Source organism: Amphiura filiformis, chromosome 15, assembly GCF_039555335.1.
Source record: "Amphiura filiformis chromosome 15, Afil_fr2py, whole genome shotgun sequence".
NCBI classification, from domain to species: domain Eukaryota; kingdom Metazoa; phylum Echinodermata; class Ophiuroidea; order Amphilepidida; family Amphiuridae; genus Amphiura; species Amphiura filiformis.
Window position 1 is genome coordinate 29,011,029 of NC_092642.1, and position 14,975 is coordinate 29,026,003.

The 14,975-nt window shown below is 35.1% G+C and overlaps 1 protein-coding gene across 1 annotated transcript in view; it reads left to right on the forward strand.

The window, feature by feature from the left end:
• The window catches only part of LOC140171469 (uncharacterized), a 51,636-nt gene extending 46,072 nt beyond the window's left edge, over positions 1-5,564 (forward strand). Inside the window, exon 9 of the mRNA XM_072194738.1 lies at positions 1,147-5,564. Coding sequence (XP_072050839.1) covers positions 1,147-1,620 — 474 coding nt within the window. The 3' untranslated portion in view covers positions 1,621-5,564. The remainder of the gene's footprint in view (positions 1-1,146) is intronic.
• The last annotated feature ends 9,411 nt before the right edge of the window (positions 5,565-14,975 follow it).

Sequence of the window (14,975 nt, forward strand, 5' to 3'; positions counted from 1 at the left end):
AGGGTCATCCAGGGTCAAATTGCCTTAGATTATTGCAAGTTTAAAAAAAAATTCCATTTTTTCCCTTTTTCCCCTTGAAATCAATCAGCCCTGGTAAAATGATGCAATTGGTGGGCTTTTCTCAGCTCCAAGTGAAAATGCACCATTGAAATAATGTACGTCATGGTGGAGGCATTACGGCCATGCTCCCCACAGATGAAGGATTAAGCCTAATCAGGCAAAGTTTAAATTTGAGCCCCTAAATGACCTAAGTTTTTAACTCCAACCCAAAAAAAAAAAAATATTGATAATTTGGTCAACAATACAGTGAAATTAAGACAGGCATTGGCTAAATAAAAAAAATACCTCCTGTGTTATAAAAATTCACAATTGATAGGGTACAAAAGTTGAATATACATATACCCCTTCTGCAAAATGCTTAAAAGGCATATATATTGCTTGGAAAACATTATACCATTGGCAAGCCAATATTATGAGGACAATGAAAATGACTCCTTTTTTGAGAAAATAAGACGTTTAAAATTGATATTCCGCAAAAACCAACTGTAAGCGGTGAGTTCCTTCGAACTGTCTGTCAAGGTATAATGAATTTATTATAGCTATCCATCCACCCATCCACCAGAACAGTATTAAAATGGTACATACAGGGTGTAAAGCTAGTGATCAAATTGATGTGTATATCGAGTGCTTAGAGCCAGAACTAGCTATGTCCATCTGTTTTCTTAATTACCTGTTAATCATTTCGGCAACAAATCTACGGTTATTATGCCCTCCATAATAAATGCAAGTGACTTTGGGGTATATGCATGGTCACTTGAACAGTTAGTTAGACGCAAGTGACCCCTGCATGCATATACCCCAAAGTCACTTACATTTCCTTATGGAGGGCAGAATTAACCCTCCATTTGTTACAGAAATCTGAAATAAGTAACATGTAATTGAGAAAACAAAGGGACATAGCTAGTTCTGGCTCTAAGCCCTCGATATATAGACCATTCATATAGTTGGCACGTGCATTCCTAGTTGTTCGAACTGTATCTGAAGTTGGTATGTATAAATAAAAGGTCGTTTGTAATTTGTATTATTTTGATGCATGTTCCGTATAATTGGACTAACAAAATATTGTCTTGTTTGCTGTCTTTTCAGATAATCAAGCCAGAACGTTGCAGACACTGCAAGTTATGTGAACAATGTCGCATTGATATGGATCACCACTGCCTGTTCCTACTCGGATGTATCGCCAAGAACAATCACAGGCAATTTGTCATCTTCATCTTTATAGTCCTAATAGCTCAAATCATGTTTGTGTGCAACAGTATGCATTGGTTGGTACTCATGTATCCTCACGGCACCTGGTATGATCTCAGCCTACTAGCTTGTCAGTTCCAGTGTTGGTTACTGGCGCTCATGATGCTGAATTTCGCCTCCATCTTCTGGGGCGTGAACTTGTTGAAATATCAACTTGGAGTCGTTTCGTACGGCGTGACAACTGTGTGGAAGCCGCACAAATGTGTGCACAGCAGGTTGCCGTGGAGGCATCGTTTGAATAATGTCATGAATTTTTTGGCAGGGAAGAGAACTTTAACGGCAGATGACGTTTATAGCACACACAAGATATGATTTATGTTACCATGGTTACACAGGGTTTTGATACACGAGAATTTCATATGCTATTCCAGTTAAGATCCATACACCCACTTTGGAAGACATGACCTTAATATAACCACACAGGGGGTGTAGATTTCAAATGGAGTCACCCATTCAGGTAACCCCATTTAAAATACACACTCCCTGTGTGGAAGATGTCTTTCATTAGGGGTGTATGGATTTCAACTGGAATTCCCTGTCGAAGTGATGTAATAATCGGAATAACTACCATAGCAATAGGTTCTAACAATTTTTGATTATATTGCGCTGCACTACAAGCAAGTTGCACTAATCACCTGTGCATCTGTAATACAATACCGTTCTTTTCAATATCAGCATGATATTAATATTCTATAGAATTGCGATCCAGGTCTTTATCCCTGCTCTTTGACATCTATGGCTCAATGCAGAGGTACCGCGTAAACGTAGTAGTGCAGCGTGATATAATCAAAAATTGTTTGAACTTATTGCTATGGTAGTTGATCCGATTATTAAACCACTTCGACAGCGAATAGCCCATTGTCCAATCACAGTGTTTAATGCTAAGACCAAAGAGTTAAGACTGAAATGTGTCCGGACTGTTTGGGTATGGCTTGCTCATGAAGGTTAAAATGGTGAACATCCAGATTATTTGGCAATGCATCTGGCAAGCTTGTTTGCGATCTGCACCGTTGTTATGATGATGCATGCAAAATGCTTCATGCAAGAACATTTTTAATTCTCAGGCTTAAAGATTGGGCTTTTGTTGATAGATGTTAGAGGGACACTAATTTGGTTAGTCCCCCATGAGTGACAATCCAGATTAACTGTTATGCACAGGGTTATTCTTGAGTCCAGACTCTCTCTCTCTTGAATCTAATCTGTTCGGCCAGGACAGATCTAAGTCATTTCAAAATGGGCTATTCCATTTAAAATTCACACTACCCCTGTGGAAGATTTTGGAAATATCTTCCACAGGGGGAGTATGTTTGTAATTGGTCAAGTTTAATTAATTTGAAACCCATATTCCCTCTGTATTCTGGCTTTACCTATATCTTCCACAACTGGAGTGAGTGTATCAAATAGAATTTACCCAATTGTCTAATCTATTAGAAACTCATACTCCCTCTGTGGAAGACTTTAGCTAATCAACTGGATTTCAACTGGAATAGCCCAATGCAGCCGTCGGTAACACATGGGTGTGGATGTCATGTGCAGAAGACATTAGGCTATTCCACTTCAAATCCACACACCCTCTGATGAACATTTGGCTGCCATATAATAACCCAATTCCAGTTGCATCATATGTGCAATCCAGCTGGATATTTTGCTTTATACCATTTTTCGCATTGATGTGGAAGTGACGTCAACGCGTGGAGGCAGCTGTGTCACAGGTGAAGCAAAGTGGCGTCTTTAAGCGTGCATGTGTATGACAACGCTTTGAGAACACTAGTGATTTGAAGCTGCGCCCAATGAAATGCGCACTGACGTCACTACCACATCAGGCAGTCGAAATTTATGAAATCCAGTTGAATTGTCACAATTTGGCCACAAATGAGAAAACTTTTTTTGAAATGTATTTAATATTCAATACCATTGCCACTTTTTATGGATGAAAATGGTTGCATCTGGAATTATTTTCAAGCTTTTAAGTTTTGGGTATAATTACAAAATCTTGGGGTGTGGATTTTTAAGTGGATTAGCCTGTTTTTTATATTTACCTGTGTAAGGCCCACTATATACTTTTTATTTGATGTAGAATATTTGATACAACATGTCTTTGTTATTTCAGTCATATTTAACTTCAAACGAATGTTTGATGGCGTAAAATCAATAATATATTTCCAGCAGACATACGACATCAAATATAATTGATTTTCCATTTACAAATATTCATTAGAAGATAAAAATGACTTGAAATAGATTTAATAACGAATCTACTTATTGAATAATTAGCAAGAAATTTTGATATTAAGTAAAATGAGTGAACAAAGTACTATTATATAGAAATCAAATTGTAAACCACAACTTGTCTGCAAAGTATCTTGTTCCCGTTTAATTTCCTGTAAATGACTAATTTAAGACAGATCATCACGACATGCTAATTAGGGTCAGGGGTTACTAACCATAGCCCCCAGTGGCGAAGCAAGGGGAGGGGGCATGTGCCCTGGGCACCACATTCTGTGCCCCCTCCAAGTGGTGAAAGTAAAACTTTTTGCATGCAAAAAGCTGCACAAATTGCATGCAATTGTTTCAACAATGGAGTGGGGGCCACCATCATGCATCCTTGCCCCGGGTGCCACAACCCCTAACCATGCTACTGGTAGCCCCTGACCCTAATTAGCATATCATGATGGTCTGCCTTAAATGAGACATCTACCTAATTTCCTGTGTGCAACATTGTGAACACCTAAGCCTACACCCTAACAGTTTAGACAATATATTAATGTCTTTGTGTTTGTAGATTGGCTTTTGGGGGGGGGTCCAAAAGGCACTGGAATGATGGTTGATGAGACACTGACCCAAAGATCCAATGTCATGAAGAGTGATGAGGAGCCTTATCTTAAAGTCATATTTAAAAACCTTCCCTAGTTGGTTGTGATGTCCCCTCTGCATTTGTAATCTCAACATTGAAAATAGGTATCAACAGTTATTTTGATGAGGAGTTTGCCACCAAAGAGCAAAACAGTAAGACATAAAAACTCCTTTGTTTGCCAAAATCCAATGAACCTTAACCCCATGAGAACTCCCTGCCGATTGGCCAAAATGAATATTGTGTCCAATTTTAAACCAATCAAGGAGGGTATTAATAAAATCATCTGCAAATGCAAGTTTGACCATAAATAATTTAAAGCCTAGACATAATTGGGAATTGAAATGAGCATTTCAAGTTATTAACCAGTCGGAAATGTGGTTAGATGACCAGTAGTGTCCAAGGGGTTAAACAAATACTGGCTTTTGGTTTTAAATTAATTTTCAATGTCCATTTTGTGTAATTTCTGAATAATAAAAACTTACAGTGGCGCATACCAGTAATTTGTAAAACAAAACAGTTACAATAAGGAAAAAGAAAGCCAATTACCCCAAAGTGAACTGACCCCACATATTTTAAGTCCGTTACGGTATACTTGCAAAATGTTTATTTTCAGTTCAACAAAATGTTCAATTTAATGTCTTTGTCTTAAGAACCCTTGAGTGACTTTGAATGGGCTGTTCCAGTTTAAAGCCTTACACCTCCTATGGAAGACATGACCTTAATCTTCCACACAGGGTGTGTAGATTTCAAATGGAGTCACACATTGAGGTAACCCTATTTGAAATTCACACTCCCTGTGTTGAAGATTAAGGTCATGTCTTCCATAAGGTGTATGTGTTTCAACCGGAATAGCCCAACTTGTACAGGATATCATTTTATACATGTATATGTTGTATATATTTTTCTAAATCTAATTTAAGTGCCATTTTATAATAGACCTTTTGGTCTTAAATATATGCATTGGTGTTTTTTATTTGACTGGGAGTAATATTATGTGTGTGTGCAGACTGTGCATGAATACTTTCCCCCTTCTTGACTGTGGTGGAAAGAAGGGGGAAAGTGGAGAAGGTTTATATGGAAATTTTAGTTCAGTACTGGTAATGACAGAACGTAACCTTGATCACTGACCCAGTGGTGTAGCAAGGCTGGAGTTAGGGGAGGGCAAATTGCCCCCTCACAGAAATTGTCAGGGATATAATGGACATAACAGTGAGTAAAATGTAATTAGAATGACTATAAATGGGATGAAAAATGACAAATGGGGAGGAAAATTTGGGTTTGCCGCTCACTCTAAAAGGCTGGCTACGCTGCTGCACTGACCAGGTTATTGTTGTTAAATCTGGGGTACATTTCACTAAACTTAACAAAGCTTTGTAAGTCTCAAAATCGTTTGTAACTTACGATGAGTACCATTCGTAAGTAATAGGGACCCTTAGTAAAGTTACGTATAGTATTGGGTATTGGTAACTTTACGAACCGTTAATTGAGTTACAAAGGGTTAAAAGTTTGGTGAAATGGACCCCTGGTGTGCTGAATTTGAATCTGTGCAGGAAGCAAATATCAATTTTATTCCATTTACACTTTCAAACATGTCACATTATTTTACTGGTCTCATGTATTCCAAGAATGTCATATTGTGCACTTACATCCTATAGCTAGGAAGTCATAGGGCACAAAAGGTCTACGGTTGATTGGCTTTTTTGTACAGGGGTCAAAAGTCAAAGTTTCTCCCAATTTAAGTAGAAATTGAAGGAAATTGTTTGTCTTAGATGTTTCAGACAAAGAATAGTTTGCACTATTTGTGAAGTTAATATGTTACACAGCAAAGGTCAGTAGGGTTCAATGACCTTTGTTTTTAACTATCATCTATCTTCTGAACTTCACATCACAGATAATGCAAACTATTCTTTTCTGAACCCCTTGAACTCGAGGAACAATTTGTCTCCATTTTTATGTTTGGTGCTTTATAAATCCATGTTTATTACTATATTATTATGTTTAATACGGCTATTGTACAGTAATGATATAAAATTATATTATTTGACAGGCTATTTTACCAATGAAATGTCTTTATTTATGTGTAATGAATTATAAAGTACAGGCATTTGTGAGTTATGTTTGATTATCGATTATGTGTATTACATTGCTCCATAGGCTACTGTTATAATATCATTCTCTTTTAACATACGTACAAAATTAACAATATTTCTGCCAAGTAAATGAATCTGCAAAAAAATTTTACACACAAATATTATGTAGCCAGAGGTTTCTGTTGGTTTAAAAATCTAAACTTCTTTTGAGAAAGGTAGGGGATGAGGCTATTGATCACGAAATGTCACTTTAAGGGTATACGAGGTATTGTTGGTCGAAGCAGCCATTTTCATTGTCTGAATCAATATATTATTGAAAAATAACACTTTGGTGTTTTGCAAAAGTTCATTCTACAAATCATATACTTTGAAAACTTGCTTAATTTATTGTTGTTAATGAGTTATGTACGTTTTACAAAAGTGTTGTTGTTTCAGCCCTCTTTACAACATAACTCAAGAACCACAGGACCTACAAAAGTATATCTGTGATATTTGAATTCTTCTACAAGCTCGCTATGAATTGAGCAATGCAATTTTTGCTAAAGCTCACTACCATTCGCAAGATGCTAAGAACTTAAAAAATTTTGCTGCTTCGACCAACAATACATCGTATACCCTTAAGCGTAATAAAAAGAAAATGCATAGAAATATAGGGCATCTTGGACTGTACATGTAATGAAAAATTCAAAACACTATTATTGTTAGTATGAATATTGCTGAAACATTGCTAAATTCTGCATATTGCCTCCCTATGTATTTAATAAAATATTTATGATACAGTACCGCCCGGCCGTATGGCATTTTCCATATACTCGGTTAGTTTTGTGGGGTTCATTATCGAACCCCAACGGTTTTAACTTGTATTTATATTATTTATCAACATAGGCCTATTTGTTTGTGATATTTCAAGCGATTTAAAATTTCAAAATAATCCCATTCAATTACACGGTTGACGATGAAAATTTACTGAATTTAGGGACTGCATGTCATACACCACCTGGTAGGTGACGATGCGCCACCCAAATGGGTCTTGATTTTCACAACAAATCCCTAGAAATGAGGGGTAGGTTGTTGACAGAAAAACCCTAGACATGGGTCCATGTTTTGGAAAATCATCCAAAAATGTGGTATTTTTTTAACAAACTATCTCGATGACAACACTGATTGGTGGCCAACTGCTTTTAGAAAGTGTTTGAGAGTCCATAGAAATGGGGTAGGATTTTGAAGCTCGGGCAGTACATCCCGTCAAAAAATAATCAAGTACCCCCTGGCCACAAGCTTATCACTTTTAATAAATTTCCAGTGCAAACCAAAAATGTAACTTACTTTCTTTGTTGCGTATATAACTATAAATATGTATTTGAAGAAAAATATACCTGAAATAGTAACATCTCTTTACATAGTTGTATGTATTAATGTTATATTTCTTGTTAGCTATGGTGTTTTGTATTGAGTTAAGGCAGGAATAAACAGTATGAAACAGTATCTTTCTCTGCTTGTTTCTGCATAATTATTATATTGATTATGCATTTCACACTGTCTGTAACTGCAAACCATAAAAGTATAAGTTTTAATGTTTAAAATTTGCTGTTTAAACTCATAATGATATGGTAATAAGGCCTGCTGTATACCCTTTATTAGATGTAGAATATTCTAGTCTTCATTATTTATTTCTATTCCCATTCTATTTCCAGTCATGTTTAACTTCTAACGAAGATGGTAAAATTGATAATATACACTGCAAAAACGCAGTTTAAAACTTATAAAACAACCAGGATTGTTTAGGTGCCATGCTTAAACAAGCTGTTTAAACCTGTTTTTATGTTGTTTAATTAAGCCTGACACTTAAACATATTTTTAAAACAGCATTTTTGCAGTGTATTTCCACCAGACATTCTACATAAAATATAATTGATTTTCCATCAACAAACATTTGTTAGAAGTTAAAAATGAATTGAAATAGATTGAATAACAAATACTTGTTGAACGAATATTCTACGCAGGCGGCGGATGACATGATCGAGCCGGCAACTTGTGAAACCGCCCAGCCGTATGGCATTTTCCAATATACTCGGTTAGTTTTGTGGAGTTCATTATCGAACCCCAACGGTTTTAGCTTGTATTTATATTATTTATCAACATAGGCCTATTTGTTTGTGATATTTCAAGCGTTTTAAAATTTCAAAATAATCCCATTGGATTCAATTACACGGTTGACGATGAAAATTTACTGAATTTAGAGGATGCAATGCGGCCACCACCTGATTCTACGTGGAATATCATGGCCCTTTATTACTGTGAATCTGAGACCCAACTGGGTCAACAACCACAATAATCCCTGTAACTCCTCCATTTGTTTGATTTCTCCACTTGTTTAACTAAACTAACCCTAACACTAGCTATACTCCTCTAACCCTAAAGTCAGCTTATGATAGGGGAAAAATGAGACTCATAATATTGTGTATTGATATAGAATGGTGTGCACACAGTTGGGCGCAATATGTAGTTGTGTAATGCATGACTGGCGAACGCTTATGTGAATATACGCAAGCGTAAGGTAGGACTTTATTGATGCATGCAGTACCAAAAAAAATGTTTTGCCTATTATAGAGGCCTTGCATGTGACGTATCATCCCGTAAATATGACGGACTACTCAAATGCATTCAACAAAAGCATGATTGCAATCTACTGTGACAGTTCACACACATAACCCTGCACTATGATCAAATAGGTTGATGACAACATTTGATTGAATGGACTGCACTCCGCCATAACTACGGTGTCCTTAGGACACCGGCTCAAATCCTTTGTTTGAAGCCAATCGATAATTTCATGTAGGGCCTCTATAGGCCGAACTAACTTTAACCCTATTGAACGTCATAATCAATCCAGTCTTTATTGGTGATTGGCTCAAAAGGTGATTATCATTTGCAATTCCACTTGTTTGTCATGAATCATGACAAACAAGTGGAATTGCAAACAAATGGAAGAATGCCATTCAGCCATTTCCAGCCTGCATAGACATACTTTATTATAATGTTAAATACGATGTTTAGTGCCACTATTACTTAATGATGTTTGTAAGTAATAATAATATGATTTTGGTGTGATTTGTAATTTTTCCTTAGATGGCAAGCCAGGGAGTGGGGATATCAGAAAACACACATTTGACATGCTGTGTTTCAGATCTTATATTCTGAATAAGACGGGTCAGTAACAGTCCCCTATGTCAAACGTTTGTCATGTTGAATATGTAATAAGGTTCACTATGTCGAATCGAACCCTATCTCCAGCTGTATTTCATATTGACATAGTGAACCATATTTCATATTCGACATTGCAAATACAGCAAATATACCAAATAAATTGCAATGAATATTATGTGCCAATTTCGATGTAATTAACGCCCTGCACTAATTAGCAACCTTTATTATTTGCACCTGTTTAACATGTTTAAGCACAATTGTGAAGATTGTCATTCATCCAGGTTTGTAACATCTATGAATATATAATATTATAATTAAATTTGATCTACTGGACTTTCTTTTATGAGTGGCAATATTTCACATTCTATCCCTGATGCATTTACAGGCCAACAGATGTTCTGGCGGCAAAAGTTTGTTCATTTGAAATATTGTCACTCATAAAATTAAAAAGTAAGACCAGTAGATCAGATTATAATCTCAAATTCATAGATGTTCAAGCACACTCCTTTCAATGTGTTTTTATCATGAAAAGGGTAAAAAATGTAAGTTGAAGCACAGCCAAATCATTTTAGCATCGAGTTACAGTAGTCATGTTCTAAGTGTATTATTTCTATTTCCTTGAAATACAAAATTACTTTGCATGACAATTGTCAAATTTGATTTTCGAAATATGGTAATTATTAAGTGCCCCTCCATTCAGATCTGCGGTGGAAATATCTAAATTTTCGTCTCAGCTGCAGATATGTTACTTTTAAGCCCCTGGGGTAACTAATCTGGTCGAGTGTAGTATTTTAAACAGTATACAAAGATCATTGACAATAAAATACCTTGTTTTCAAAATGATGTGTATGAAGTTGGATATAGTAATAACTAGTATCATCTTTTTGTGAGGCAAAAAAGACAATACTAAATATATGTCTCAAAGCTGCCACACTTGTTTAAATTTGTTTTGTGGTGCACACTTGTCTCGGAGAACTTGACCAATTTATTCATTTTTCCTCCATTTTTTTTTATGAAAACACCCCAAAATATTGGTAAATATAATTATGTTTTTAAAGCATTTGTTGGTAGAATTGTGTGATTAACACTTTAAAATTAGTGAAAATATTTCATTGCGTGTATAAGAATGTAACAGGTGAAAAAAGGTGGGGGAACACCACTTTCCGCATTGGACTTTAAAATCTTTGCAAGTTTTCATGGTATAATCATTGTTTATTGCTTTTTGTACCTATTTTATAGCGGCTTAGTGCAATTTCTTTTTGGTTTTTAGCGCTCTATTTATGTCATCTAATTTGCCTAATCTATTTCCAAGAATTTGGTCTGGTCATTTGCTTGTGTTTTTTTCATGAAATGTAATGAATAATGTATGTTTCTGATTTTATAATAACTAAGTGTACTTCATGTATTTACCTCTCACTAGTATGGAATAAAAGTGGTGTGTATGTATTTCACAATGATTTTTAAACACAAGTGACGAGTAATTATTTTCTTCGTAGGCCCTAAATGCTATTTTCAGAAGATAGCAAGCAAAAGCCATGGAAAAATAATAATGTTCCAAAAAACATTGCCTAACACGCGTTGTAGATGATGATTAAAAAACTCGGCAATAGGCCGAATGCAAAGCTATAAAGAAATGTTAAAATGACGAAGCTGGCCAAAATTTAAAACGGCACTTATAAAGCAGGGATTATCAGGGACATGAAGGAAATAAAGAAGAAACAAAAATGCAAAACATGGATGGTATTTAAAAAACAAAACAATGATGATTCAATATGCAAGAAATTACCTTTTGTGTCATATAAATCCTCCGCAATTGCTATCTTCAGTAGATAGTCAAAATAATAATCATAAAAAACATTAAAGATAAAGAAAAAAAAGATATATGCGAAAAGATTGCAGGTATTCATTGTGTTCTTGGTAGGCCCTAAATGCTATCTTCAGAAGATAAGAAACAAACAACATGAAAAATGATGTTCCAAAAACATTACCTTACACGCGTTGTAGATGATGATTCAGTACGGCGCAAAACGGCGATACGAATTGACTGCGCGCTTAGAAAAAAAAATCGGCAATAGGCCGATAGCCGAATGCAAAGCAATAAAGAAATGTTAAAATGACGAAGCTGACCCAAATTTAAAACGACACTTATAGCAGAGATTATTAGGTACATGTAGGGAAAAAGTAAACAAAAATGCAAAACATGGCTGGTATTAAAAAACAAAACAATGACGATTCAGTACGCAAGAAATAACCTTTTGTCTTATAAAAATCCACCGTAATTGCTATCTTCAGTAGATAGTCAAAATGATAATCATTAAAAAAAATCATTAAAGATAAAGAAAAAAAATTATGTATATGTTTTTAAGGGATCCAAAATGAGCGTTTATTGCGTTTCGACAGTATTTTTTGTGGGACATGAGAGCACCTCAGACCTTGCATTCTGAATACGAAGCATGTCTTTCTGATATCAAATAATTTTCATTTTTTTAAATCACAATATAATACAAATTTTATGACAAATTATAAAAATTTGATATTTTTCAAATTTTTGATATATAACAGTCCTCGAAGTAAATTATATAAATCTAATGATATATTCTTAAAGTGTATGTAGCAGGAGGAAAAGCCGACGGTCAATTGAAAATTTTGACCTTTCATATTGAAGATATGGATTTTTTCCCAAAAAGACCTAATTTTTTTGGTGTTTTGGGAAAAAAATCCATATCTTCAATACGAAAGGTCAAAATTTTCAATTGATCGTCGGCTTTTCATCCCACCTACATACACTTTAAGTATAAATCATCAGATTTATAAAGTTTACTTCAAGTACTGTTAAATATCAAAAATATCAATTTTTAATGATTTGCCATCAAATGTGTATTAAATTGCGAATTTCAAAAAATCAAAATTATTTGATATCAGAATGACATTCTTCGTATTCATAATGCAATTCGATATGTCTGATGTGCTCTAATGTCCCAAAATAAATACTGTCCAAACGTTCATACCCCAGCCCTTAACAGATTCCGCTGCAGGTATTAATTATTTTCTTCGTAGGCCCTAAATTTAAATGCTATCTTCAGAAGATAGCAAGCAAAAAACATGAAAAAATAATAATGTTCCAAAAAACATTGCCTAACACGCATTGTTGATGATTCAGTACGACGCAAAACGGCAATATGAATTGACTGCGCGCTTAGAAAAAAAAATCGGCAATAGACCGAATGCAAAGCTATAAGAAATGTTAAAATGACGAAGCTGAGCAAAATTTAAAACGGCACATATATAGCAGAGATTATCAGGAACATGAAGGAAAAAAAATAAATAAATACAAAACATGGCTGGTATTAAAAAAAACCCAAACCAATGATGATTCAGTACACAAGAAATTACCTCTTGTCTTATATAAGCCCGCTGTAATTGCTATCTTCAGGAGATAGTCAAAATAATAATCATAAAAAAAGATGTTTTTAACAAATTCCGCTGCAGGTATTAATTATCTTCAGAAGATAGCAAGCAAAAACCATGGAAAAATAATAATGTTCCAAAAAACATTGCCTAACACGCGTTGTATAGAGGATGATTCAGTACGGCGCAAAACGGCAATGCAATTGACTGGGCGCTTAGAAAAAAATCGGCAATATGCCGAATGCAAAGCTATAAAGAAATGTTAAAATGACGAAGCTGACCAAAATTTTATGAAGGAAAAAAAGAAGTGACGAAGCTGACCAAAATTTTATGAAGGAAAAAAAGAAGAAACAAAAATGCAAAACATGGTTGGTATTAAAAAACAAAAACAATGACGATTCAGTACGCAAGAAATTACCTTTTGTCTTATATAAATCCGCCGTAATTGCTATCTTCAGTAGATTGTCAAAATAATAATCATAAAAAAACACATTAAAGATAAAGAAAAATATGAAAAATAATAATATTCCAAAAAACATTACCTAACACGCGTTGTAGATGATGATTCAGTGCGGCGCAAAACGGCAATACGAATTGACTGGGCGCTTAGAAAAAAAATCGGCAATAGACCGAATGCAAAGCTATAAAGAAATGTTAGAATGACGAGGCTGACCAAAATTTAAAACGGCACATATATAGCAGAGATTATCAGGAATATTAAGGAAAAAATAAGAAACAAAATGCAAAACATCGCTGGTATTTAAAAAAAACCAATGATGATTCAGTACGCAAGAAATTACCTTTTGTCTTGTGTAAACCCGCCGTAATTTTTATCTTCAGTATGTTATTTTTAAATTTACATGTTTGCCAAATATTTTGTTAACACTTAAAAGTGTTAACAAAATATTTGGCAAAAATGTTGACAAAAAACATTTTACAACATTTGGACAACATTTTTAAAATTGTTGTTGTAATATACAAATTATAAAAAGTTCTGTAATCGTTTTCATGACCTTTATATAATTAACCCGACATTAATTTTCGATGCAGAAGTGAATACTAATAAATGGTTAAGCACAGATTCTAGAAGGAAGGAGTTAAGTTCCAGGGAGCAAGAAAATGGTAGCTTTATTTTTTCTTCGATGGGACGGAAACGGGAAAAGGGATCCCGCCCGGAACTTGAACCAAGGACCTCAGGTTAAGACGATGGAAATGAGTATGGGTAAAAACCGTTTTAGAAAGTAGTTACTAATCAATTTATTAGGGCCTATGCTTTTTGCGTGACTTCAGATGATGTTTAAAAATCCAAATTTCAAAACTCGCAACATGTCATGCAATAATGGAGCTGTAGTTGTAAATGCCAGTCCTCATCACAGGCTCTCTCTCATATATAACTGCTCTAAATTGTTGTGCACATATAGCACCAATATTGAAATATTGGGTTAGGACAATCAGCCTGAATTGTCAAAAAGTGGCTGAAAATAACAAAAAAATGGGTCCCCCGGATTGACGAACCCCTACAAACTGTTATGGATATCAAATGATCATTGGCTAAACAAGTTTCGTGATCGTGAAGGCGTAGGCCTATACATATTTTACAGGATTTTATATGGGTAGACAAATCTGTACAGTTGTATCGCGCCCATCTTGTCCTCTTGATTGAACCTAGAGGGTTGAGTACAGGTTTAAGAACCGGGGATGGCCCCTTCTCTTTTCGAATGGGGTGACTTGTCCTGTACACCGGACCAATGGCTTTACGTGACTTCCAAACCACGGGACGTCGCACATGTACACTGCCTAAACCTGCACGTGCTAATCAGTGTATGGGGTGAGAAGAAATTCTACAATTCTCACCTAAGGCAAGCCTAAGGCTCGAACCCTCGCCGAAACAAAAGTTATCTTCCTATCGTAAGCTTGCCTAAACCACACAAGAAACCACGCAAGCAGAGGAGGCAAAACATTAAACAACCACTTTTTCGCCAAATCAAGAGCAAACATATATCATAAATCATTTTCGCGCTTAGTTAAAAATGGTTTATAACTTACGGAATATAATATGTGGGTAATTTTGACACTTTTTTAACTTGATAATCTACAGAGTCACTTGC